This window comes from Pundamilia nyererei, unplaced genomic scaffold, assembly GCF_000239375.1.
Source record: "Pundamilia nyererei isolate P.nyererei 1_Seehausen unplaced genomic scaffold, PunNye1.0 scaffold00060, whole genome shotgun sequence".
In the NCBI taxonomy this organism is placed as follows: Eukaryota; Metazoa; Chordata; class Actinopteri; order Cichliformes; family Cichlidae; genus Pundamilia; species Pundamilia nyererei.
Window position 1 is genome coordinate 2,191,072 of NW_005187461.1, and position 22,075 is coordinate 2,213,146.

The following is a 22,075-nucleotide window of genomic DNA, read 5'->3' on the forward strand; positions in this document are numbered from 1 at the left end:
ATCATCAAATGCCTCTTCAACAGTTAAATATTTCCCATGTATTATTTGCAAGGCTGACTGTCAGTTTCAGACTGCTGTATATGTTCCAATCCATATGCTTGACTACTGGTAGTTAATTAGCTTAGCTGCTACATGTCTCCTGCTTCCTGACTGCTCTGTGGAGACACATGGAAGAGCTGCCCAGAGGCAAATTATAAATGAGAAGCAGGTTATTAGGATTCTGTCATGCATACTAAGGTGTTATGACTGTCATAAAAAGCACCATGGTGAATACACAGGCCAGTAGTCCTGATAATAACTAATGACTTCAGCATTCACAGTCAACAACAAAAGGTTGGCCTTGGCCCTTACTGGTCACAAGCTCCACACATGAAGCTAAAAATACATCAACTCGAAAGTCAGCAAAAAGAAGTACCGGTGTTCAACAGCCACTCAGTCAGGCTGAAGCTAATGAAAGTCATTTGCATTAGTAATAATCTGCCACTGCTTGGGGTAAGCGTGCACTGTTCCAGGCATTGGCAAGGAATGCAAAACAACAGCCCTCTGCAACCTGGCCCTCCACCTTCCTCCGTCCCTCAACCCTCTTCTACCTTACTTTTACTTTCTTACAATCTTCCCATAAGCAACACCAGCGCTACAAACAGCAACGCCACTACTAAGCTAATGTGCCTTTCCCCCTTTTTCCAATGTGTCTTTTCCTCCGTAGCAACCCGATCCTGCCATTTACCTAGTTTTCTCTCCCTCCCTGGCACATACACACGTACACTTTAACACACGCTTCATAGAACAGTAACTAATAGCAACCTCATTCATTAAAACACCCCTTGATGTTTCGCACGGAGGCAGGGTAAATGTGCTGGAACGCCTGTCCTGTCTGTCTGATTGTGTGACGCTAAAAACAGATAGAGAGATAGACAGACAGGTGGAGCAGAGACTCATCTTAAACTCAGCAGAGACTGCACCACCCGTGATGGAGACGGATCTATATTTAATGAGTTATTAACATCAAGACGTAAACACGGTGGAGTCGTGGATACTACGAATTAGCCGTACCTAGCTTTACTGCCAACATGAATACAGAAAACACAGAGAGTTACATAATATTAATAGTCAAGTTTCCATTTGGGAAGCATTAAGATCTCTTCTGCCAGAAGCCTTTAGCCTCAAACTGATAACACTGAGAGTACACAGACCCTGGCCACTTCAGATCACTGGTCGCATCAACAAGCCCATTCCTCTTTCTCAGACACTCTTAACTCATTTTCCTTTCACTCACAGTGTCTAATAAGCTAACTCCTCAGGCCTCTGAACCTCTGCACTGTATATTAAGTCTCTGATCCTTAGTCTATGGTGTTCATTTGTCATGTGTAAGTATGACTTCTATAATGTGTTCAATTTAAATAACAGGTGCAAGCTGGGAGGTTCTGACATGCGTGCAGCGTGTGCAATGCAGCTTCGGGCTTCTGGGTTGTTAATATTAAGATTTTTAATTACTAGAGGAAATGACTCGGTCTCCGTCTCTGCACCCCTGTCTTGTGGCACTTGAACAAATCGGTGTAACACATCCACTGTGTAGAGAGAGAGCCTTTGTGTGTGTGTGTGTGTCTGTGAATGCATTCAAGTGTTACACTATTTTGTTAAATGCAAAAATGAGCATAAGGATGAAAAAGGAAAGAAATGAAAAGGGAGCTGGAGAAAGATTTCTCGCCTCCACCCACCTAACCGCTCACTGCATGCTCCTCTAAGTGTTCAGTATGTCTAAACAATCTACGGAGAGAAGTCACATGAAATGTAACCAAGTCTCAGACACATATCAATTTGTTAATTGTTGTGGTACATGTATGAAAACAGATGCTTTGGGTTTTACTTACTCAGGTTTTCAAATGATCTCTGTGGGTTTGCACCTTCCAACCACGTGCACAATTCTGTTTGAAGAGCATTAGACTATGAAAAGTGGTCTTTGGAACTACTTTCTACCAAATATTTGGAGCACTATCTGAACTAACAGCGTAGAACGTACAGCATTCAACATTCTATTTATTTTTACTGTAAAACTGATGGAATAAGTGATTTTTTAGCAGGTTTTAAGCCATATACCAAAACGTATGTATAAAGAAAATCTAGAAATGTAAAACACGGCTATTATTTGCATGATTTGATCTTAAAATATTACAAATAGGAAGCCAAATAGCAGCTTCAGTTCTTGCAGAATCTGTTGGTAAAAGAAAATAATTTTAGTTTTCCGAGTTCTGTTACATAGTCACACTTGAGTTTATCTGCATTCCTAAACAATGGCAAAGTCATCGGATGTGAGTCTGCGAGTAACCAGATTTCACCTGTACAATACATAAAGACTCAAAAACAGTACAGATTTCTATGGAGATCAAGCAGGATAAGAACTTGTGTCTCCACCAATCCCTGCCCCTGTGCACACCTCCCTTTCTCTACCAGCAGTCATCACGAGGTCTGCTGCTAGCAGCTGAACTGCCTCAGGAAACTTTACATAAACTTTAATAATGTCTTGCTGCATTCCACCCATCTCATGGCCTTAACCCGAAGAGATAAACAGGGCAAAAATGCCCAGCTGGGACAACACAATAATCCCTTTATCTGACACAGGGTAAGCTTGACTAGCCAGATTACCTGTTACATCATTAGCTACAGGAAACAGGGGAGAGGAGGAAGAAGAAGAAGAAATTAGGATAACCAGCATTAGGTCACACAGTGATGTAATCAAGACGCAAAGACCACAGAATCCTTAAGAAAAGGACAGAAAGACTGTGCTGTTTCATAATATACATAATCGTAAAAGTATAGGAGTCCTGCAGATGGGCCTCTTTGACAAGGATAGATGAGCTTGGTGACATGACCCTGTATTTGCTAAGCACTGAAGCAAATGCAGTTGAAACTCTAGGAACCCTGAGAGCTGTTCTTGTTTACTTTGAATACTGGTATTTTATTTGCATAACTCAACCTTGTGGAAAATCCATAACTCATTGCAAGGCTGTTAAAGCACATGTAACGTCAACAGCAAACAATATCGGTGACGTCCAAAACGCAAACAGCTGTATGTGAGGTTTATGAAATTAGCGGACGGAAGCAGATATCAGCGAGTTTGGAAGTCTGTAATGTCCGAACGGGGCTTCGAATGTTTTACGGTCTTATTCATATACAAAGAATGAAAATGAGACAAATAAGAAAAACAAATACACGTTTTATTGAAATCAAAGAATACAACACAGGGATGCGGTTACTATTGTGTGATACTGAGCCAGCTTTCTGGAGCCGTGCAAGCACACCTGTGTGTAATCTCCACCCTCTAAAGGTGCAGGCAACAGAAACGGCCTTGCTATCTCCTCATCAAAGATGGTTTGATGTTCGCCACTGAGCTTTTGAACTCACTCTGAACTCTACCCGCAGCCAAAGTTTGTTTGTGGTCCAAAATGCATACAATGTTAAAACACCCCTAGTGTTCATTTCCCATGAGCTCATTTTTTGAATTAGACGGAAAGGCTTGCCTGATTTCACACAATCAGTTCTGGTAAAGCACACGTATTATTAAAACAGTCATTACGAAGTACAGAGATCCCTGTGACACCTTATTCCCTCCCAGAGCTTTACACCAGGGTCACCAAGTACCCGCTCAAGGCGTTTGACGGATTCTCTGATCAACATGAGACTTTCTTTCCCCTTTTCTGCTGCTAAGAGTGCACGAAAGGATGATCTCTTCACTCACCTGCACTCTTTACACCCAAGAAAACAAACAGGAGCATTTTATAACCTCCTTGTTGACCTACAGCAAGGAGCAACAACAGGCTAACAGCGGTGTTTACTTCAGGATGAGCTACTTAAACCGATATAGCAGCACTGCCTTGCTGACATGAGCAACACAATTCCCACGTAGGGATCTTAATGTAATATATGCTGCTTTAAAAGTCAGTTAAGCAGAAAGAATAACAACAAAAACTATCGGTCATTTAAAATAATAGACTTGTCAAATGTGCCAAAATGATTTAATGCTGTAGATACACAAAGTCTGAATCCCATGTCTGTTCATTTGCTCTGTTGCAACCTTTGCCATCTTTCAACAGGAAACAATGATCTTCTCTGTAACACATTTAAAAACCCAGCGATAAACTGTAAAGATAACAAAAGCAAGTTCTTCTATCAACAGAATCCACTCAGTGGAGACCACAAACTTCTCCCAACAGAATCTGCACTATGCACAGTTGTAAAGCTACCACCTGTGTGTGAGATCTCTGTGTGGGTCTGCGTGGTACCGTAGCTGACACACACACCTGTTCGTCTTCCTGAGCCCCAACAAAGCTCCTCTATGTACAGACAAGAAGACTGTTTGACTCCACGCACACTTCAGGCTCTGCTAAAACCCAATCACACTATTTACTATGGGTAAAAATGATTTTTTCAAAAGTACTGAGAGAAGAAAGAAATGCTGCCCAGAGAGAGTCATCTGGTTCTAATGCAGGGCCCACTGGTGTGGATTACAAGCACATATTACAGGAGAACTCCAGCTGACCCTCGTCTCTATCCTGGGGGAAATGGAAGCCAGCTACGGTGATGGGGGGGTAAGGGTCTGGGCAGTAGAAGGGTGAATTGAAACTTGGGGATAGATTGCTACCTCACATGATTGTGGTCCGTCTTTCAAATTCTCTCTGTGAAAAACAAACAAACAAACAAAACAAAAAAAGGAAAACCACGAAATTCTCAATGGCACCAAACAGTGAAATGGCTTTAGATATGCTCTGTGGTTTCTTATGTCTTTACTAGAGTCTCAGCAGGTCTTCTCTATTCATCAAAGTAACACTAAAGCATGGTTGGTGTTGTTTTGTCCTGCCCCCACTCTTTTTTGATTTTTGTTTTTTCTTCTCAGTAAGCCTTTGAGTTTTATTACCCTGTCTTCTGTCGGAGAAATTTAACTAGGGGGGTAAATAAGTACAAGAAAAATAATGGTACAAAGAGAAATCTTCAGGGGAAACTCAGAGGGTAACAACAGATTTGGATGTTTGGCCCAATAAAGAACAATCTTGAACAAACAGAAAGAAGCACGTTGTATCTGCAGTCATACATATAATAGCTAACTAGCCCGATCTCTTACCTGTAGTATCTGGACTGTAGATAAGTGGAGCAGACCGCTTTGGACACATGGCTGGCTGAGCCAAAGTCGATGACTTTGACCCTGTAGGGCTGTCGAGATGGGTCCACCAGCATGATGTTCTCTGGCTTCAAATCAGCATGTATCAGTCCTAGGCTCTTCAGTTTCATTAGCGCTGTGGCCACTTGCTGCAGCACCGGTCTGATGTATTTGAGAGGCAGAGGGCTGAACTTGTTCTGCTTGAGGAAGTCGTACAGGTTCTGCTCCAACATCTCAAATACCAGGCACGTGTGGTTCTTGTGCTGGAAGCACTCGTAGGCCCTCACAAAGTTGTAGTCATCTGCGCTCTCCGTGCTGAGACGTGCCAGGATGCTGACCTCGATCTGACCCTGCCGTGCATACGATGGGTGGTTTTTTAAGATCTTGATTGCCACTATCTCGTTTGTGCCCCTCTTCCAGCATTTGACCACCTGCCCGAAGGTTCCTCGTCCCAAGAACTCCAAGACTTCGTAGGTGTTGGTCATGGAGCAGAGCACCTCATGCTGCACCAGCTGGTAGTCGCCCTCGTTGTTGGAGCCGCTGTTCTTGGATGTTGCTGTGGAGGTGGCTGTGGCCACCGTAGCCACCGTGGCTCCGCTGGCTGCTCCGTTCTGGATCATCGGTGGGCCGTGCTCCTCAATGATCTGCACGCTGCTGTTGTTGTCAAGCTCTTCGCTCTTGCGTTTAAGCCCACATCGCTGATAGGTGTCTAGGAGACTGACTGTGCTGCGGCGCGTCAGGTTGTGAACACCAACCCCACCACCCACACCACTGCCACCTCCGCCACTTCCACTACCGCTACTGTTGCTGCTGCTGCCTCCACCCCCGCCACCCAGCAGAGACCCCACGGCCCCCGAAGTGCTGCTGGCTGAGGCGACCACAATGTGGCCCGCGGTGGCTGGGAAGACGAGAGCCTGCTCGTAGGGCAGGGTGGAGCTGGCGACCTGCAGGGAGCTGTTGATGCCTAGGGGGCCGCTGGTGGCCGACACGTTCTTGCTGCTGTTGTGGCTGTAGGCTTTGCTGTGTGTGCCGTACCCTGTCATATCCCAGTTACAACTTTGCTCCACCTTCAGTTTCTTCACGCTAAAGAAGGCACTTGACTGGAGAGTGTGAGGGGAGAACACTTGCACTTGCGAGGCCATACCTGTGACAAGAGAGGAACGGAGGGGGAGGAGCAAGAAAGACAGGAGGGGGATGAAAGTGAGAGGTTAGGAATATGAGAGTGCCTGCAACACGAGTGGTAGCAAGAAGCTTTAAATAAAGATAGCTTGGGTCAGAGCAGGTCATTAAAACACCAAGCATACATATATGCTGATACATCGTCATGCAAACCCACTGCACTTTTCAACATCACGGTAAATGAACGCTTATAAAATAATCATCCATTATAATAAACGGATCCACAGATTTAAACCCACTGATGAAAAGACTTATTAACCATTAAAATGTCATCAAGCATTTGTCGCTTCGGCATCAAGTTGTTTCTCAGAAGCGCTGTTATCTAACACTTGGTAGTAAAACATCCGAGCCTAGATCATTAAATCTGAAGCCAAATTGTTTTTGAATGCAATGCGCAGTAATGGAGGGTTTCTTTTAAATATATTTGTTATATAACATAAAAATGCCAAAAGGTTTAGCCAAAAGATAAGAAGATTTAGATTGAGCAGTGCTTATGCAAACCACTGGTTCATGCAAAGGAAATGCCATTTCCCCACTGTTCCCATCTGCGGCAAAGTAAACAGGCTCAGTGAATAGTAAAAGAATACCCTTTTCATCGGACACTCCACAGAGACAGAGGAGCCGTATGAAATCATATATAAAAGTAGGAGCACAATAAGTGTAAGTGAATGATTGCAATTTCCTTCCCCACCACTCAGCCCAGCCCTGCCACTTACTGGTACACAATTACTCACTTTAGGGAAGGTAGTGGAAGAAATTTTGCTCAAGTAACTATGAAAACAGGAGCGAGAGGGACTCAACTCCCTCTCAACCACAGATCCTGAAGACAACAAAACAAAAGCAAAACTGCAGCGAGGCTGTGCTCTGAACTCCTGGGAACAAGCTGCCTCAGAATAAGCAAAAGCTTCTCCAAGCAAACAACTGCCCAAAAATAGTTCCTTTCTTTATCTCTTTTTGCAAACAGGCTTGTTTGTAGCATCAAAATGATTATTACAGCACGAGATTATATGAGACTTGTACTAATGATATGTTTAAATAGTTTCCAGTAAACCCAAAATTAGTTTACTGCTAACAAACTAAGAGCTTCCACCTGGCCTTGCCAACGCCCACACACACACACACACGCGCGCGCACAATTAGGCCACTGCTGATCAACTGATGCACGATTCCAAGATTATTACCGTCACAACATGCACACAACACTAGCAACCCTTAAACGTTGTTTACTGCTGGAAAAATTGCTGCTTTGTGTGTTTAATAGACATCTTGGAAGCTGGAAAGTTTTGCTGTGTTCAAAGATAATTAAAGGACCACACTCCCCCCGAAACGGGATGACTTCTATAATTGTGGACTATGTTGTGTGGACAGAAAGCATTGAGGAGAGGACATGACTGGTCACTTTGTCATTATTAGCTCCTTTCAGTGATGATGATGATTAATTCAGTAGGATGCTGGCAGCCCTCCACTATACTTTGCTTCATTTGTTTATTTTAACTCTCATGACCTCTCTTCCTCCTGCTTTTGTGGGGTTTTTGGGTTTTTTTAGGTTCTCCTCTGGCCTTGCTTGGACGTACTATTTATCTCTTTGTTCATCTGGTCTTAGCCCTAATGCGGCAGGATTGAAGGCAGAGTGCACATTACAGTGCTCGCTGTAAGCTTGGCAAGTGTTGCACAGTAGCAGATAGCACCTCCGTGTAGCAGTTATTTAGAGGCTTAGCCATGTTATCAGCACATATGTTGTCTGAGAAATCATTAATGTGTAGAGTTTTTTTGTAGTTTAAGTGGTCACACCTGGTAAGTTCAGGTCCAAACTCGCAGGTAATGAAGAACGTCCGCTTGGCTATTAGGGGCAAGGCTCTCTGCTAATCACATAAGCCCTGAAGGCCAGATGTCACTCCTTGGATTACCAATTCCTGTGTCTGGACTTTACGCTAAAAATAATTTGAATGATGCATTGCGTCACAGAGCAGTGTCAACAGTGTGTGACTGAGAGCCTGAGAGGATAATCACAGGCACAGACTGATGAGCACAGAGATGGATGGACGGGCACACAGCCAGCCTGTTTCTCGTATGGAAAATTCCAACATTACATATCTGCCAGCGTGATTATGGATAGTTCAAGGTTTTACGAGGCCAGATTGGGCTTGCTGCTCTTGCATTCGTATCACACGAATTCTTCCTGAACCGTGATCTTAGTCACTCATTGACTCCCTGTCAGTTTGAACCCTGTGGTCAAAGAGTTCAGTTAACATTGTCGACACAGTGCAACGAACTGAAGGCCAAGCCTGTTTGTCTAAATTGGGGAAGGGCTCTGAAAAATAGCCAACAAAAATCTTTAGAAATGTACAGGAAACTCTTGAAATTCAGCTTTGTCTGTCGAGATATTCGGCACAGCTAAAGCTAAAAGTAACAACAGTTTAAGAGCCTTGTGCAGAAAACAGATAAGTAATTAAATGAACTAAACATAAAAGGTCAAATGGCTGGAATGTTATCTCATGACAACATACGCAGGAAACAATGTGACCAATTATACTTCATTTCCAAGGCAGCACCAGTCCTCATGAATCAGTCTTCACCTTGAATGAAGTTTAAAAGTATTTATGATTCGGAATCTGAACAGCCTCTGTCAAAAGACTTTCCCTTCAAATGGTCCTCTTGAACTTTAGCTAAATTTGTGAACTCTGTGCCAAGCAAAGAACAGCAAAGGTCCATTGTTGTACATTTACAATGCTGGAATGCCTTCAGTAGCCAAGGCTGTCCATTTAACATACCTAAAGGAACTCTGTGTGTCCCGCACACTGCAATTAAGCATACCACAGAGGCATTTTCCCTTGTTTAGAGGCAGCATGTTGAAATGGTAATAGTCAATGTTTTCAGAGAGATTACTTCTCTGTCAGGGGTTTGTTAATCTTCTTTTTGGGAGTATCAGGGTCGTTCTGCATGCCATGTGAGGGTGAGAGATGGACTGAAAGGGAGGGGAGAAGAATAGAGCGTGGAGAGCTGGGGCCATGAGTGGCCTTCACATTCTAGCCTGTGACCTGCTTCTGTTTGCTGCCTTTTATTAAACCTGTCATTTATACTCTTTTGACAACTTGGCAGAGTTAAACACCAACAAACCAACCAAATAGTCTTTTGTAATTACGAACAGTCTTATAAAACTCGATTACTGCTCAGCTCACCCATGGTTATTCTCAAATATCTATGCTTTTATAGAAATCCTCATTTAAAATGGCTTAATGTAATGTAAATGTAATCTTTTTGCAGTTTGCAGGAAAAACGAATGAAAAATAATTCTAAGAAATTTAAATATTTATCATTCACTAGAGTTCCTGTTCCGTGCTCTCTCTGTACCCAAAGGACCGAGCAGAGCGAGACACAGTACCAGGACACCAACAATCACCTGGGAGACAGAAACAGGAGTCAGGTCTGTCTGGTTGATGTCTCCTGGCCTGGTTATATTTGGACTACTTCCTGAGGCCTAATGGCTACTGACACCAAAAGAGACACTCTGGTGACCCTGTTGCTTTACTGGACATCTCTTTGTCTGCGGACTGGAGGGTGTTGGGTGGTAGGCCAAGTCGCTGTCTAATGAAGTGACTTCTGCCCGTCTAGACAAAGCATTATCTCATTCGTAGCTGCGTGTTTGCATGATTGTGCTCCTCCTCATACCATTTTTTAGATAGAAGACAAAATAAAACATTCAGTGTTATTCTGGTGCCCAGAAGAGCTGCTCTTGTCAAAGACTCTATACTGTGTCTATACTATTTACAAAAATGGACCTGTCCAACAAATTGAAAAACCTGCTGTAGCTCCAGTGACTTTGTGGCCAAATGCAACAGTGAACACGCCACTGCAGAGGAAAATCGTGTCCATGCAGAGGTTTTTAGCCTGTGTTCCTGCCTCCTGCCTGAGTTCTGTCCTCTGTGGGAGAGCTGGAGCTTGACTCTGCATGGTCTCTCTCCCTTTCTGTTTTCCCCCCCCCCTCTCTCTCTCTCTCTCTCTCTCTCTCTCGAGGCCACTATTGACCATCCTGTCTGCTTTTTTAGCTCTCTCATCTCTGCTTATTTATAGAATAATGCATCAGAAAAGCTTGTGGGGAGTTGCTGTCATGCAGGCTGCTGCTCCATCAGGCTTTGCGCTCTTTCTGACTACAATATTTGACCAGTTGGAAGCGCCTCATCACGTCTTTTCACTCTCTTACAAACACACAAAAGAGTACAATCTAGCATATGGGCAGACCGAAAGGCAAATATGAATACTGTTTCACAGATAAACACAGCACTTTTTAAACTGAAAATCAACAACATGCCAGCTGTAAATGTGACACTCCCTCAACTCTCCCCTTCCTGGAAGCAAACAGCCAAAGATACAACATGTTGTGTTAGCTGCGAGATAACATGTTCACTCAGCGCTTTTTTAAAATGCACATGCGTAGATACATAAACATGAACACACACACGTGTCCACACGTGAGTGCGTGCAGGAGCACAGATACAAAGGAGTGCATATGGCTCCACATATTTCAAAGCAACTGATGAAAAACAACAATCTGAATTTATTACCTTTCTTAGCGCCTACCTAAGCTACGACACTTTGAGTATTCGAAGTTCAAATGTTAACACTTTTGTTGTAAAAGTCAAAAACCTACTACCCCAGGACAACTGTGGGCAGATAAGGAAGCAGTTATCCATGTTGTAAATGTGCTCATAAAACGGCTGGTGCGAGAAAAAACATTTATACTGCTAGGTCAGCCTAACCAGCTGCTGAACAGGGTGGAGGAGAGGAAGAGGAGATGAGGAGGAGAAGCACGAGTGGGAGGAAGAGGAGGGTGACAGAGTGGGTTTGCTTGGGCTTATTAATCGAATCACGAATGTGTGCACTAAACTTCCTTCGCACCAAAAGAGTTTGGTGCAGGGAGGGGAGCTAAAAATTTACCCAACCGTGAACCAATGGCACCTGTTAACACAAGGCTTGACTACACTGCCAGTGACATCCACTGTATGCCTCAAGCTGTGCTGCTTTGACTACAGCTCCAACACAGCGCAGGCAGGGCCACGCAGAGCCGAGCGCACGATAAGCAGCCGCTCTCCACAATGCTTATCATTTAAACACAGTAAGAAACAACCCGCTAAACCGTACTTCCTCTTATGTCATTAGGCTTCACAATGACACAATGTAATATAATGAGATCAACATACGAGAACTACAGGCCAAACCAGTAACCAAACATAGCAAACAATGGGGGAGGACATACAGATGAGTGTAATGTGGGAGAAAGCACTGTACAATGGCAAATTGATTTGAGAGCAGCCAGAGCACTATGGATTATTTTCTGCAAACTGCTCTGGTATCCAGGAGCTCTTTGTTGTGAAAGTGAATGGCGGCCTTTTTGCCGGTCTTGCAGCGCACCTCAACCTGCCCTTTTAAAAGGTTGCCACTTGATTTAAGCAGACAGAAGATATGTAAACGCACAATGTAGTTAAATGATGGTGCGACGCACATGTCCGTATGCAAAAATGCTCAAAGCCAGGTTCCTGTTGAGTGCAAATCAACATTTTAGTCATTATTCAAAGTAATGCTCGTAGCACAAAAGACTAAAGCAACAATTCACAGATGCAAATCTCGATTTCATTTCTAAAGCCTCGAATTATAATAACAGATTTCTTCTTTTTTAATTGCTTCAATGCGCTTGACGCAAGATATATTTTGAGCAGGAATTCTTATAAGTTCATCTGAGCCATAACCATAACAACCAAAGTGTTTACTCTTTTTTATATTGTACAGTAAATACTATTTGCTGTTGGTAAAACAAAGGAACTAAGAGTAAAATAGAAAGATATTTTTGAAACGATGGTCCTCCCTGCCCTGTCCCATGGAACAGGCTACCGCACACTGGTTTCATATATGTTTAGGACATTTGTGTAACTTTACGATTAACTGGTCGCTCTGTGGATTTCTGCTAAAGGCATCTTAGCTAAGCAGCAACAAGTGTCATGAAAACACCACCCCAAAATACACTTGCACACACACTCAGGGGAATTAATTTGTTGCACACATTGAAAACCCAGCGGTGAACCCCACTAAAGGAGGAACCAGTTGAACCTGAACATGCACCTGGGGACCAATCAGGCAAAGGCAGAGCCATCACTTCCTGTATTTCCAAAACACAGCTGTATTCAAACTTGCAAACGGATGGCTTAAAAAAGAAATCTGGATATCTGACACCTTATTTCTCATCGAGTAAAAGGAAAATAAAGAAGAGCCACTTTGTCTCATAACGATAAGTGATGATGGTGGCATCCCACTTTTTACTGGTTCAAATACAGTAGACACAGGAAGAAACGGGCAATTTCGTCTATCACAAATCAGTGCTCTTTATAACCCCTACATGTAGATGGATCCTGTTCCTGGTATTACCTTCCTATCACAGAGAGGCTGGAGATGGTGCACATGCTTCCCCCGGCAACGAGATTGTGTGATATTTCAGGGGTGTGTGTGAATCTGGTGCTCAGGGCCTATTAAGGCTACAGATCAGACTAATTTTGGCTACATGCCTTTAAGATGCCTCAACATGTACTTGTGCCCCATACAGCAGGTGACTCATCAATATGCATGCTTAATAAAGTGTTTTAATCTCTTAATCTCTCTTCATCTTCTTTTCAAAACATTATTCCTGGTGTCGTTTCTCTTATTCTGTCTGTCAGTTCTTTGACAAAGTGAGGCCCAGCGCTCGATATATTCAAACAGCTTTTAAAAGATTATAGCGCACACGCAGACATGTGCTCTCATACCAATTTAGCAAGGCATATGTGTCCTTAATCCAACTGACAGTGTGTCGTAAACATGGCTGGTTGAGTCCTTCTGGCCACAGAGCTGAGGTAATAAATATCGCTAGCCAAGTCAGCCCACTGCGTCTGATTCAGTGTGAAAATCATGGCTTTAGCTGGTTATATTTACAGTGTCCTCAGAGTCTCAAATAGCAGCCAAACCCAGACAGGAAATGACTATTCTGACCATCAGTTTAACAACGTGCATAGGAAACACATATTTGAATTGGCGTGCATAAATGGTGACACCTTCAAAAGGAAAATCAGAGTTCTGTTTTGCTATTACAACAAACTCTGTTAAATAAAGCACATGGCATTCGGCGCTGCAACAGTTTGCCAGACTGGGTCTGATCTGTGCATCTATGTGAGATTTCTAAACTCAGTTTTGTGTAGCTGAGAAGAATTTTAACAGATGGAAAAGAGAGGTTGTGGGAAGTTAGTAAATAATGATTAATCAAAGTGTAAGATGCTTCACAATGAGAAAGAAGTGCCTGGTGTTTTGATCCAGACTTAAAAGAAGTGGAGGAAGTTCATGCCATTGAGATGGACAACACTTGTTTACATCTTTCAATTTAAATGTCCGTGAATGGCAAACTCACACTCTGTCTATGTTTCACTGGGGCTTAATGAGGTAGAAATAACTGGCCTGGACTGGACGGTTGTGGAGCAGGGGGGGAAATAGAGCAGGTCCTCATAGCTAAAGGTCAACTTTTGGCCTTTTTTCTGGGCCAGCTTCTCTAAAAATGCTGGAATAGCGCAAACAAGTTGGTGTGTGTATTAGCAGCTGCTGTGCTCTGTCAGGGGAGCTGTGGAGGCAGACGCCTCACTGGACTACACTGATCTCAGATGTAGGATGCAGATTAAATGAGACAAAGGGTAAAATCTGCGACCCCCACCGACACCTCCTCCAAACTCCCTCACTCAGAAACCACCCACGCAAAGTAACCACCACCACCATCTCTGTCTCCCCCCCCCACACCCATCCCGATCTCTCAGCCTCAGCTCCATTACCTCCCTCCTCACAATGCTCCCATACTTCTCCAGTCTACGTCACCCCCCATTTCAATGCCTTTTCCTTTCTCCATCTCTGTCTCTCAGACTGAATGCAGAGGTCAGTTCAAAGGGCTGCCAGGCAGAGCTGCTGGCTGGCCCTAATGTGCCTGAGGCTTTGAAGTGAGGAGTGAATCTAAAAGGTGTGTACCCTCTTTTATATACTGCGGCACAGCGATACAAACATGCACTGTGATTCCTGAACTCAGTTTATTCGTGTTTACCATGAACCAGTGTTAAAGCTTTTAATAAGCCTTGCTTTATTTGCAGAGCTTCTTCACCCTTGCAGTCTATGCTACTGCTGCAAGTGTTCTGATATAAATATGATGGTTAAAAATATACTTTTTATAGATGTCAGAGAATCAAATAAAACCAAAATTAAAGAAAAAACATTACTTTAAGTTTTTATAAAGATCAGAAATATTACGATTTTTCAATAAAAAGCCTCCGGCTGCCATTAAATAACTGTAATCATTCACTTATGCTGCGTCTCAATGTTACTGAGCCTCTTCCGGCGCACAGGTACAGCAAAAATGGAGGCATATTTCTTACAGTTGGGACACTTAGCTATTTGTCGTGCCAGCTGCAGTGTTATTAGAGGAGCCGCTGGAATGTCTAATTGAATCAATGACTTTTTAACGTCTCTCGCTCTCCACATTATCCCTTAAAAGCTCATAAAGACTTGATCTCCAGCCTTTAGCAACAACAAAGACGTCATTTCCCTACATATGTGAATATTAAATAGATTTCATCACTGAAAGGTTTCTATCAACACATGGCATCATTTTACCTCCTGCTTCTTTTGATGTTTGATCCTTCTTAGTTTACTATTTATTGAAAAGGATTTTCCACAGGGAACACAGCTATCCTGAGAGAATCCCAATCTGAACAAAACTGAGAAAGAAAACTTGAAAGGAAGTGGTGCCTATCTATAACAATGGCCACCTTATTTTCATTTCCGGTTCTGGATAATATGAGGATGTGTCATCGTAGCTTTCGTAGTAACTGAATAATGACAAACATGCAGCAAGTATAGAAACAGAAAAATATGATAAGATTATAGTGACTGAGTAAGTGCTGAACGACTATATATAAGGATGAACATGGGAGCAAAAGATGAAAAGGCTAAAGCTGCTCATTTCCATGCCTGTTGACTCTTTTGACTACCCCAGTTCTTGTCTGTTGCTGTCTCCTTTCTCTACTCTGTGCCTTTTGCCTCCTGGCTCTGGACAGAAATGGGCTCAAGCACTCGTCTGAGCTTTGAAGTCCTTTGGTTATCAGCCAAGCGTAGCGCTGTACCTGCAGCCATCTGTGAAGGGGCCGCCAGCAGCCGCCCATCGCTCCACTTCCCTTCCATGACTGAGAGGGGCCAGAGCCAGGAGTGGTGATGGGGCTGGCAGTGGCACTAAGTCCATGTTGGCTGACCGCACATGGAAGAGCCTATAGCTATGTCAAAGAATACAGGTGCGTATACTCGAGTGCCCCAATCTTACTATTTAATTCGGTACTTCTGTGCTCGTTTTAATATCTGTCTGTAAACAGTCCCCTCTCTCCCCTAGCCTCATCCGCCCACCGTGCCTCTTTCCCTCGGAAGAGGAGAAAAATGTAGAGGTTATGAAAGGCTTGATTAAAAACTGCAAACCATTTTTCACTCTGCGCTTCACATAATATGAAGAGACGGTTAGGATCTTTTGTTTAAATGAAGTGGCTGTGAGTGCGGTAGCTGTCCTCCCCATCCAGCTGTAGCTCCGTACATCATCTGTTGCCCTTACAACACATGCTTTGTAGAACTTTTTTGTTTCATCATGTGTGCATGTGCACTCTGAGTCAAGATGAATGGCCAGATGAGCTCGTGGTAAATACTGCCAGCACTGGCAGCTCTCTTCCAGAGAGTACAATGTCAGTTATACATGTGCGGGTGGGGTTGGGGTGTGTGCGCGTGTGTGGGGGGGCATTATCACAAACAATACGATTACGACCTGCGACAGTGTGCACCAAAAACAAGGTGGTGGTTGGGTTCTGGGGGTTACTGATGGGATAATCAAATAATACAAACCAGGAGAGACCGAGCAAGGCGGGAGGCAGCGGGGGAGTCTGGGTGGGGGTTAGGGTTAGGAAGAACAAAAAAGCTACAGTAGCCAGACCTCTTCTCCAAAGCAGCCTCCAATTACACACATACAACGGGGCTTCCAATCTGGCCATCAGGCTGTTGCTGAAGTGTCACATGGGTACCATGTGTGCTGGCCAATGGCCTCTCGGCTTATCAACAAACAGAGCGGGATGGAAGGACAGATAAGAGATAGACGTGGGGGTGGGGCGGGGAAGCGCAGGGTGGGAACTGGAGGGGGTCGTGTGCGGATGATGAGAGATTGCAAAGTGAGCATGCAATGAAATAAATAAAGTGCAGATCATTCTTATGCCGCACTGTGCAATATTTTTCACATACTGAAAAAGTATTAGACATGCTCAGCGTTTAAAGTGTTTTTCATGCTGTAAGAATCTCTTTGTAGTTACTATTTAATAGGCCCAAGTTAACAAAATGGCTTATTCACTCTGTGCTGTGTTGAGAAGTAGTCAAATGTTAACCTTTGTTTGAACTGTAGCTTTCATAGACGATTAAAGCAATAGATGCGTTACCAGTGCAGAGACTCCCAGCATCACGCCTTTTAACAGACAGTGATATATCACGGTAGTAAGAGAAGCTATTAAAAATGTTCTTAGATGCTGATCCTAAATTATAAGGAAACCCCTCTTAAAGCTACAAAATGTATCCACTGAGTAAAACCAGAAAACACCAATCTGTTTTCCGCCATATCTTCACGTTAGATTTTCAAAATTATTAATGCAAATAGACTTAATATTCCATGTAAAAGTCCAGCTCAGAGATGCTCGTTGACTCAGTCTCTTTTCCGACGCAGCCTGGAGCCGTTACAGTTTTAGTCAGAACCAGAGGCAGATGTTTCAAACAAGCTGACACCGTACACAATGTGAAACAAAAGTGGGGGGGGGAGTGCTTTCGCACATGCATGAAAACCAACAGGGAAATGCCTTGTGCAAGCACTCGGAAGGGTTAAGGCTCCATCGCAACCCATCTCCCTCTTCGTCTTTGAAAAAAACTAACTAATGTCAGCAACTGATGTGGTCTCCAAGTACAAGGACCTCGGCTGATTCTGGGGTTTGAACTATATGACAGAGGCACTAAAGCAGCACTGGCTGATGAGAAAATGAGAAATGCAAAGTTCTCTTGCATCGTAGTCACATTTCTTTCTTGCAAAAGAAAAGAAGTGGAAGAATGATGTGCTAGAGTCTTGGAGGCACTTCTACTCCAGAGAAATTTGCTGAAAACAGTATATGAAAACTTGAGCCTGTTGAAATAGCCTGCTCATATTGAAGGCTTGCTCTCCTGTGTCAGGCTGGCCTCTACTAACCTGTCATTTCAGCTTTGCCTCAACCACCGCTCCCCCCCAACCCTACCACACACCCATCTGTTCCCAAAACTCTCAGAGCACACCTGTGAACTATTTCAGAACATCAGAGAGCTCACATAGCCCCCGTCTTCATATAAAACTCACATTCTACCTCCCTCCAAAGCCTCTGCTTCTTCTTCTAAATGCTTTAACAAATCAATAGCGCAAAGAATCCCAAAACCCTGGATTTCACTTTCTTTTCAGATAGGAAGCTCTGAATAATGCAGAGAGCAATACTTGTGGAGACAGCTTATCCATTTTCATAAACCTTTCTGAACAAACCCCCTCTCAAACAAGTCATGAGGTGAGGACTCAGGTCAACAAAAAGATCAAAATGGCCACTGAATAAAAGCGGGGAAAAGAGAGGTAAACATTCACAATGCTACCTACGAAGATCTGCAGTTCTGAAACTTTTTTCATGCGTGCTGTTTAAAGCCATTACTTATTAACTATTTAGCTACCCTCCATCTCCAAGCTTGACTCTTTGTTCACTATGGACACTGAACAGCTAAACACACCACCCTGCTTGTCATAACAATCAGGAAGCGAGACTCTCCATCAGTTCCCCCGACTCTACCGTGGGGTGTGGCCCAGCAAGTGGCCGCAAAGGGCCCCATAGGGTTTTTCCTGCAATTCTAATCAAAGTTTAAAAAGCTGCAACCTTGGAGTCTGAGCCTGGGTTGTGGTCTGTGAGGAAGATATCAATCAAGCAGCTCCAAACAAGCGTGAGGGGGAAAGGGAGCCAGGCAGGCAGGGCTGAGGACAGTTTCTGAGAAACTCTTGCTCTCTCTGTCCTGTCTCTTTTCTCTGTCCTCAGTGGAGTAAGTTCCCCTCTTCAAGGGCAGGGTGCATTCCCCATACCAGGAAACCACAAGGTAATTCAAAGTCGCATTAACACATAATGGCTGCGCAGATGGATAAAACATTAATCTGCCTGTGATGCTGCAGCGCCTGTCACCACCGCCATCATCATCATCGGCTTCTGAGTCATACTCTGTCCATTTTTCCAGGCGGGAATGAATGAATCCACTCTGGAATAGTACTGCTTGACCTGTAAGCGGCAGATCTGCAAATGAAGTTGTTTTCCTGCCTGGTCCCCAGTTCTGCAGCTGTCTAATCCTCTTGCAGTTCTGCCCTACAAAAGGGTGATGGGTGATTGTGCAGGGACTCACAGACAGATAGAGACATATGCACATGCATGCATGAGCACACAGCAACACCCATATCTAGCCAGGCAGGCATGTTTGGCAGTGTCTGAATATTGGCTTTTCCACAGCTAGAGGCTGCTGGACCTGCTCAGCTCATCAGACATCCATCAAGGTGTCAGTTTGGGTTTTGAGACCAGGCTCCCAGGACGATCACACCGCTACCTTTTCTGGCAGCAGGTCTGCACGATGGCCTTCTATCTGGGCCAAGAAGGACTGAAGATAAACATTGAAAAAATATAGGCAAGAGAAAAACAACACAAATTGACACTAGCACAATGCCCACTGCCAGTCCTGAAAATCTCAGCCTTCTTTAAACAAATGCTTTCTCATAAGTGATTATGAATACGAGATCAGCAAACAAAAGCAAATGGGCTTTTCCTCAGTGTGCTTGACTTTAAACAATCAAAGGAAGTAGTCAATCACGTAGATTTAAGTTATTAGCTGCTCTGCAGACAAGCGGGAGTCATTAACATAATAGCCGATTTTCTTCTATGTGAAGCCCCCCCACACCTATTTTCCACCGGAGACTTTGGTCATTTTCATGACTTCTCATAACACCCCTCCCCAACTCCGGGGAGGACAGGCAAGGTAATTAATTCCCCTTGCTGCCTCTTTCTCTTCTCTTCTCCTTCCCTCGGTGGTGAAGGGAAAAGCCAGGGAATGTAATTTACACTAATTACCTTTTGCATAGGAGTCTCATTTCAACTTTCCTTTTCATGTTGAAGCACCAGAGTCTCAGGCTATGCCTCTAAGCTTCAACACCCCTAATGAAAAATCACTACAATATTGCTATAGGGACATAACAGCACACAGACAAGAGTTTGCAGGCACCTTATTGCGCTTCATGATGCTGTATATCCCCAAATGAGCCATCGTGTAACTCAAATATCCCTATTAAGACTCAGTTTTGCTCATGATAGTTCTCTAACGGCACTTTAAAGTGTGTTAAAAGTGTTACTTTGAACAGTTCTCTCTCTCAAAGTGAAAATCAGGGGTTCCGTTTAATGCCAGCAGAGGGACTATAGAGTGGACAAGAAGATAAGCAAACATGAGGCTGCTACAAACTAAATATGAGAAACACCAAGGCTCACCGTTTGCTTCTGCCACTATTCAATTTGTATAAGGATCTCATCAGTATGTATAGCTTACATCGTTGTTTCCCCTTTACTGCTCAGGGTTTTCTGTCCTTTTGTATGTTAGATGAGCATCGCTACAGTTGCCTACTTCTGATTGATATGTAACTACTAATGAATTAAGTAAAAAATGTATATATACAACATCAAATTGCACGTAATTTAATTTTTCCGTTACCACTGCTTTGTCACTCCATTTAACCTCTAGGTATTATTTGTACAGTAGTTGAACCATTCACAGACGCAGATTTTGCATGCGCGGATTATAATGGACCGCTTGCATTGTTTTACATTTAAAGGCTTGCTAGTCCACCTTGCAACGACATTGCAGTCAACAATCACTGCGTTTGTGTGTGAATTGTTCTCTTGGAATAATAACAAAAACGCACGGCAGCAAATAATGTAAGGGTACGGGGTAGTATTCTCTCAATTGGATTAGTCACAGCCAAATGCTGCAGCGATAGCTAATATGCTGTATTTAAGGCTGCATATCGTTTCCGGAACATTAATACGTATGTGAATCAATACCCCGAGGTTGACGAAGCGTTAAAAGTCAGATAGCCTAGTTTTTAAACTGATGTGGGGAGATGGGAGATAGAAGAATGAATGCAGGCGAAACTGGGACCGATCGGTCTCCGACCTTCTATCATTCCCTCTCCCTCTTCAAGCAACGCTAAAGAAATTTCTACCAGAAACAAACAGGAGCACAAATAAACGTCCAAGTGTACGGAGAGTGGTAAATGTACCGTGGCCTAAACATATACTTATCTTTGACCTTATTCTGGAGGTTTGCAACCTCATCAGCGCGATTTTAACGGACACAGCTCAGACTGGCACCCCGATCTGACTGAGCCTTCACTAAAGCGCTAAGGCAAAAAAGCTGCCGGCGATCTGACAGTCGGCTCGTGTAAGGTTTAGAAAATCTAATATGAATACAGGTTGCATGATTTTGGCAAAATGAGAGAGCTTGCAACGCATCTTTCCCCCTACGTATGAGCCGCAATTCAGTTGTACCACGATTGATACAGTACACAGCAGCACTGGAGGGGAAAACAGCACGTTTTCCAAACCACCTTACCTTCGTATACAGGGGCCATCGGTGCAAGGATTTCTGTTATTCATGGCAAAAAATAAAGCGATATTTCTGTTCAAAACTCAATAAAAATCTGCCATCTTGAAATGTTGATGAGAGGGTCGACGCGGTCTCCTGCATTACTGGTCCAGTTCATTAGTGAGGAAAATACTCATAATTCATATCCAGGCGTTTTCAAAGCTAGGGTCCGATGCGAGGCGAGCGACAGACGACAGGCTGTGCAATTCAAATCCCACCCGCGGTGTGTTTCTGTGGGCTCAAATGATGAGCCACGATGACAGGTTTACTTCAGCTATTGTGCGACATGTCTGTGGAGTGAGGAGTCTCTGCAAAAGTTGCAGTGGTCAGAGCGCAGCGAGTTTGGTGTGCAGCGAGAGAGTCGAATGACGATCGAATCGATGAGGCAGACCCTGAATGTGTGTGTGTGTGTGTCTCTCTCTCCCCTCCCTCTCTCTTTCTGTCTGTCCATAGCAAAACAAACAAACAAAAAAACTTTGGGTATAATAATACTACTACTACTGATAATAAAATATTCTTTATATTTTGTGTAATGATTAAAATAAGCTGTCAGATTCAGGGCGCTGGGCGCTTTTAAAAAAAGGAAATTAAGAGGTACAACCATTGTACTCATATAACTACTATAACTTATTATACATGTATACATATGTGACAGAAATGGTTCAAAGAACTATAAGATTAAATATGTTAATATTAAGGAATGGGGTTAAAGTAGATTTGGACTTCTCATTAATCTACAGCAAGTAATGAGAGAAAATAGTGATGGACTAAAGTCTGAAAGAGAAATGATCATGTCAAGAAATGCACTGCTTGTAGTTTTTTATATTTTTAGTTTAATTTTTAAAGCCTACACTGAGATTTTTTAACGGTGTCATGTCAAGAAGAGAAGAACTAACCAATGTGCACATTTTCTAGTAGGTATAAAAAATGCTAATAGATAATAAATAT

The 22,075-nt window shown here is 43.3% G+C and overlaps 1 protein-coding gene across 3 annotated transcripts in view; it reads right to left on the reverse strand.

The window, feature by feature from the left end:
• hipk2 (homeodomain interacting protein kinase 2) overlaps nucleotides 1–21,476 on the reverse strand; it is a 65,680-nt gene extending 44,204 nt beyond the window's left edge. For all 3 annotated transcript variants that reach the window (XM_005734815.1, XM_005734813.1, XM_005734812.1), the window contains exons 1-2: nucleotides 21,095–21,476; nucleotides 5,117–6,296 (exon numbers count right to left, since the gene is read on the reverse strand). In XM_005734815.1, the coding sequence (XP_005734872.1) occupies nucleotides 5,117–6,296; nucleotides 21,095–21,113 (1,199 nt within the window). In that variant the 5' untranslated portion in view covers nucleotides 21,114–21,476. The remainder of the gene's footprint in view (nucleotides 1–5,116; nucleotides 6,297–21,094) is intronic.
• Between the last annotated feature and the right edge of the window lie 599 nt (nucleotides 21,477–22,075).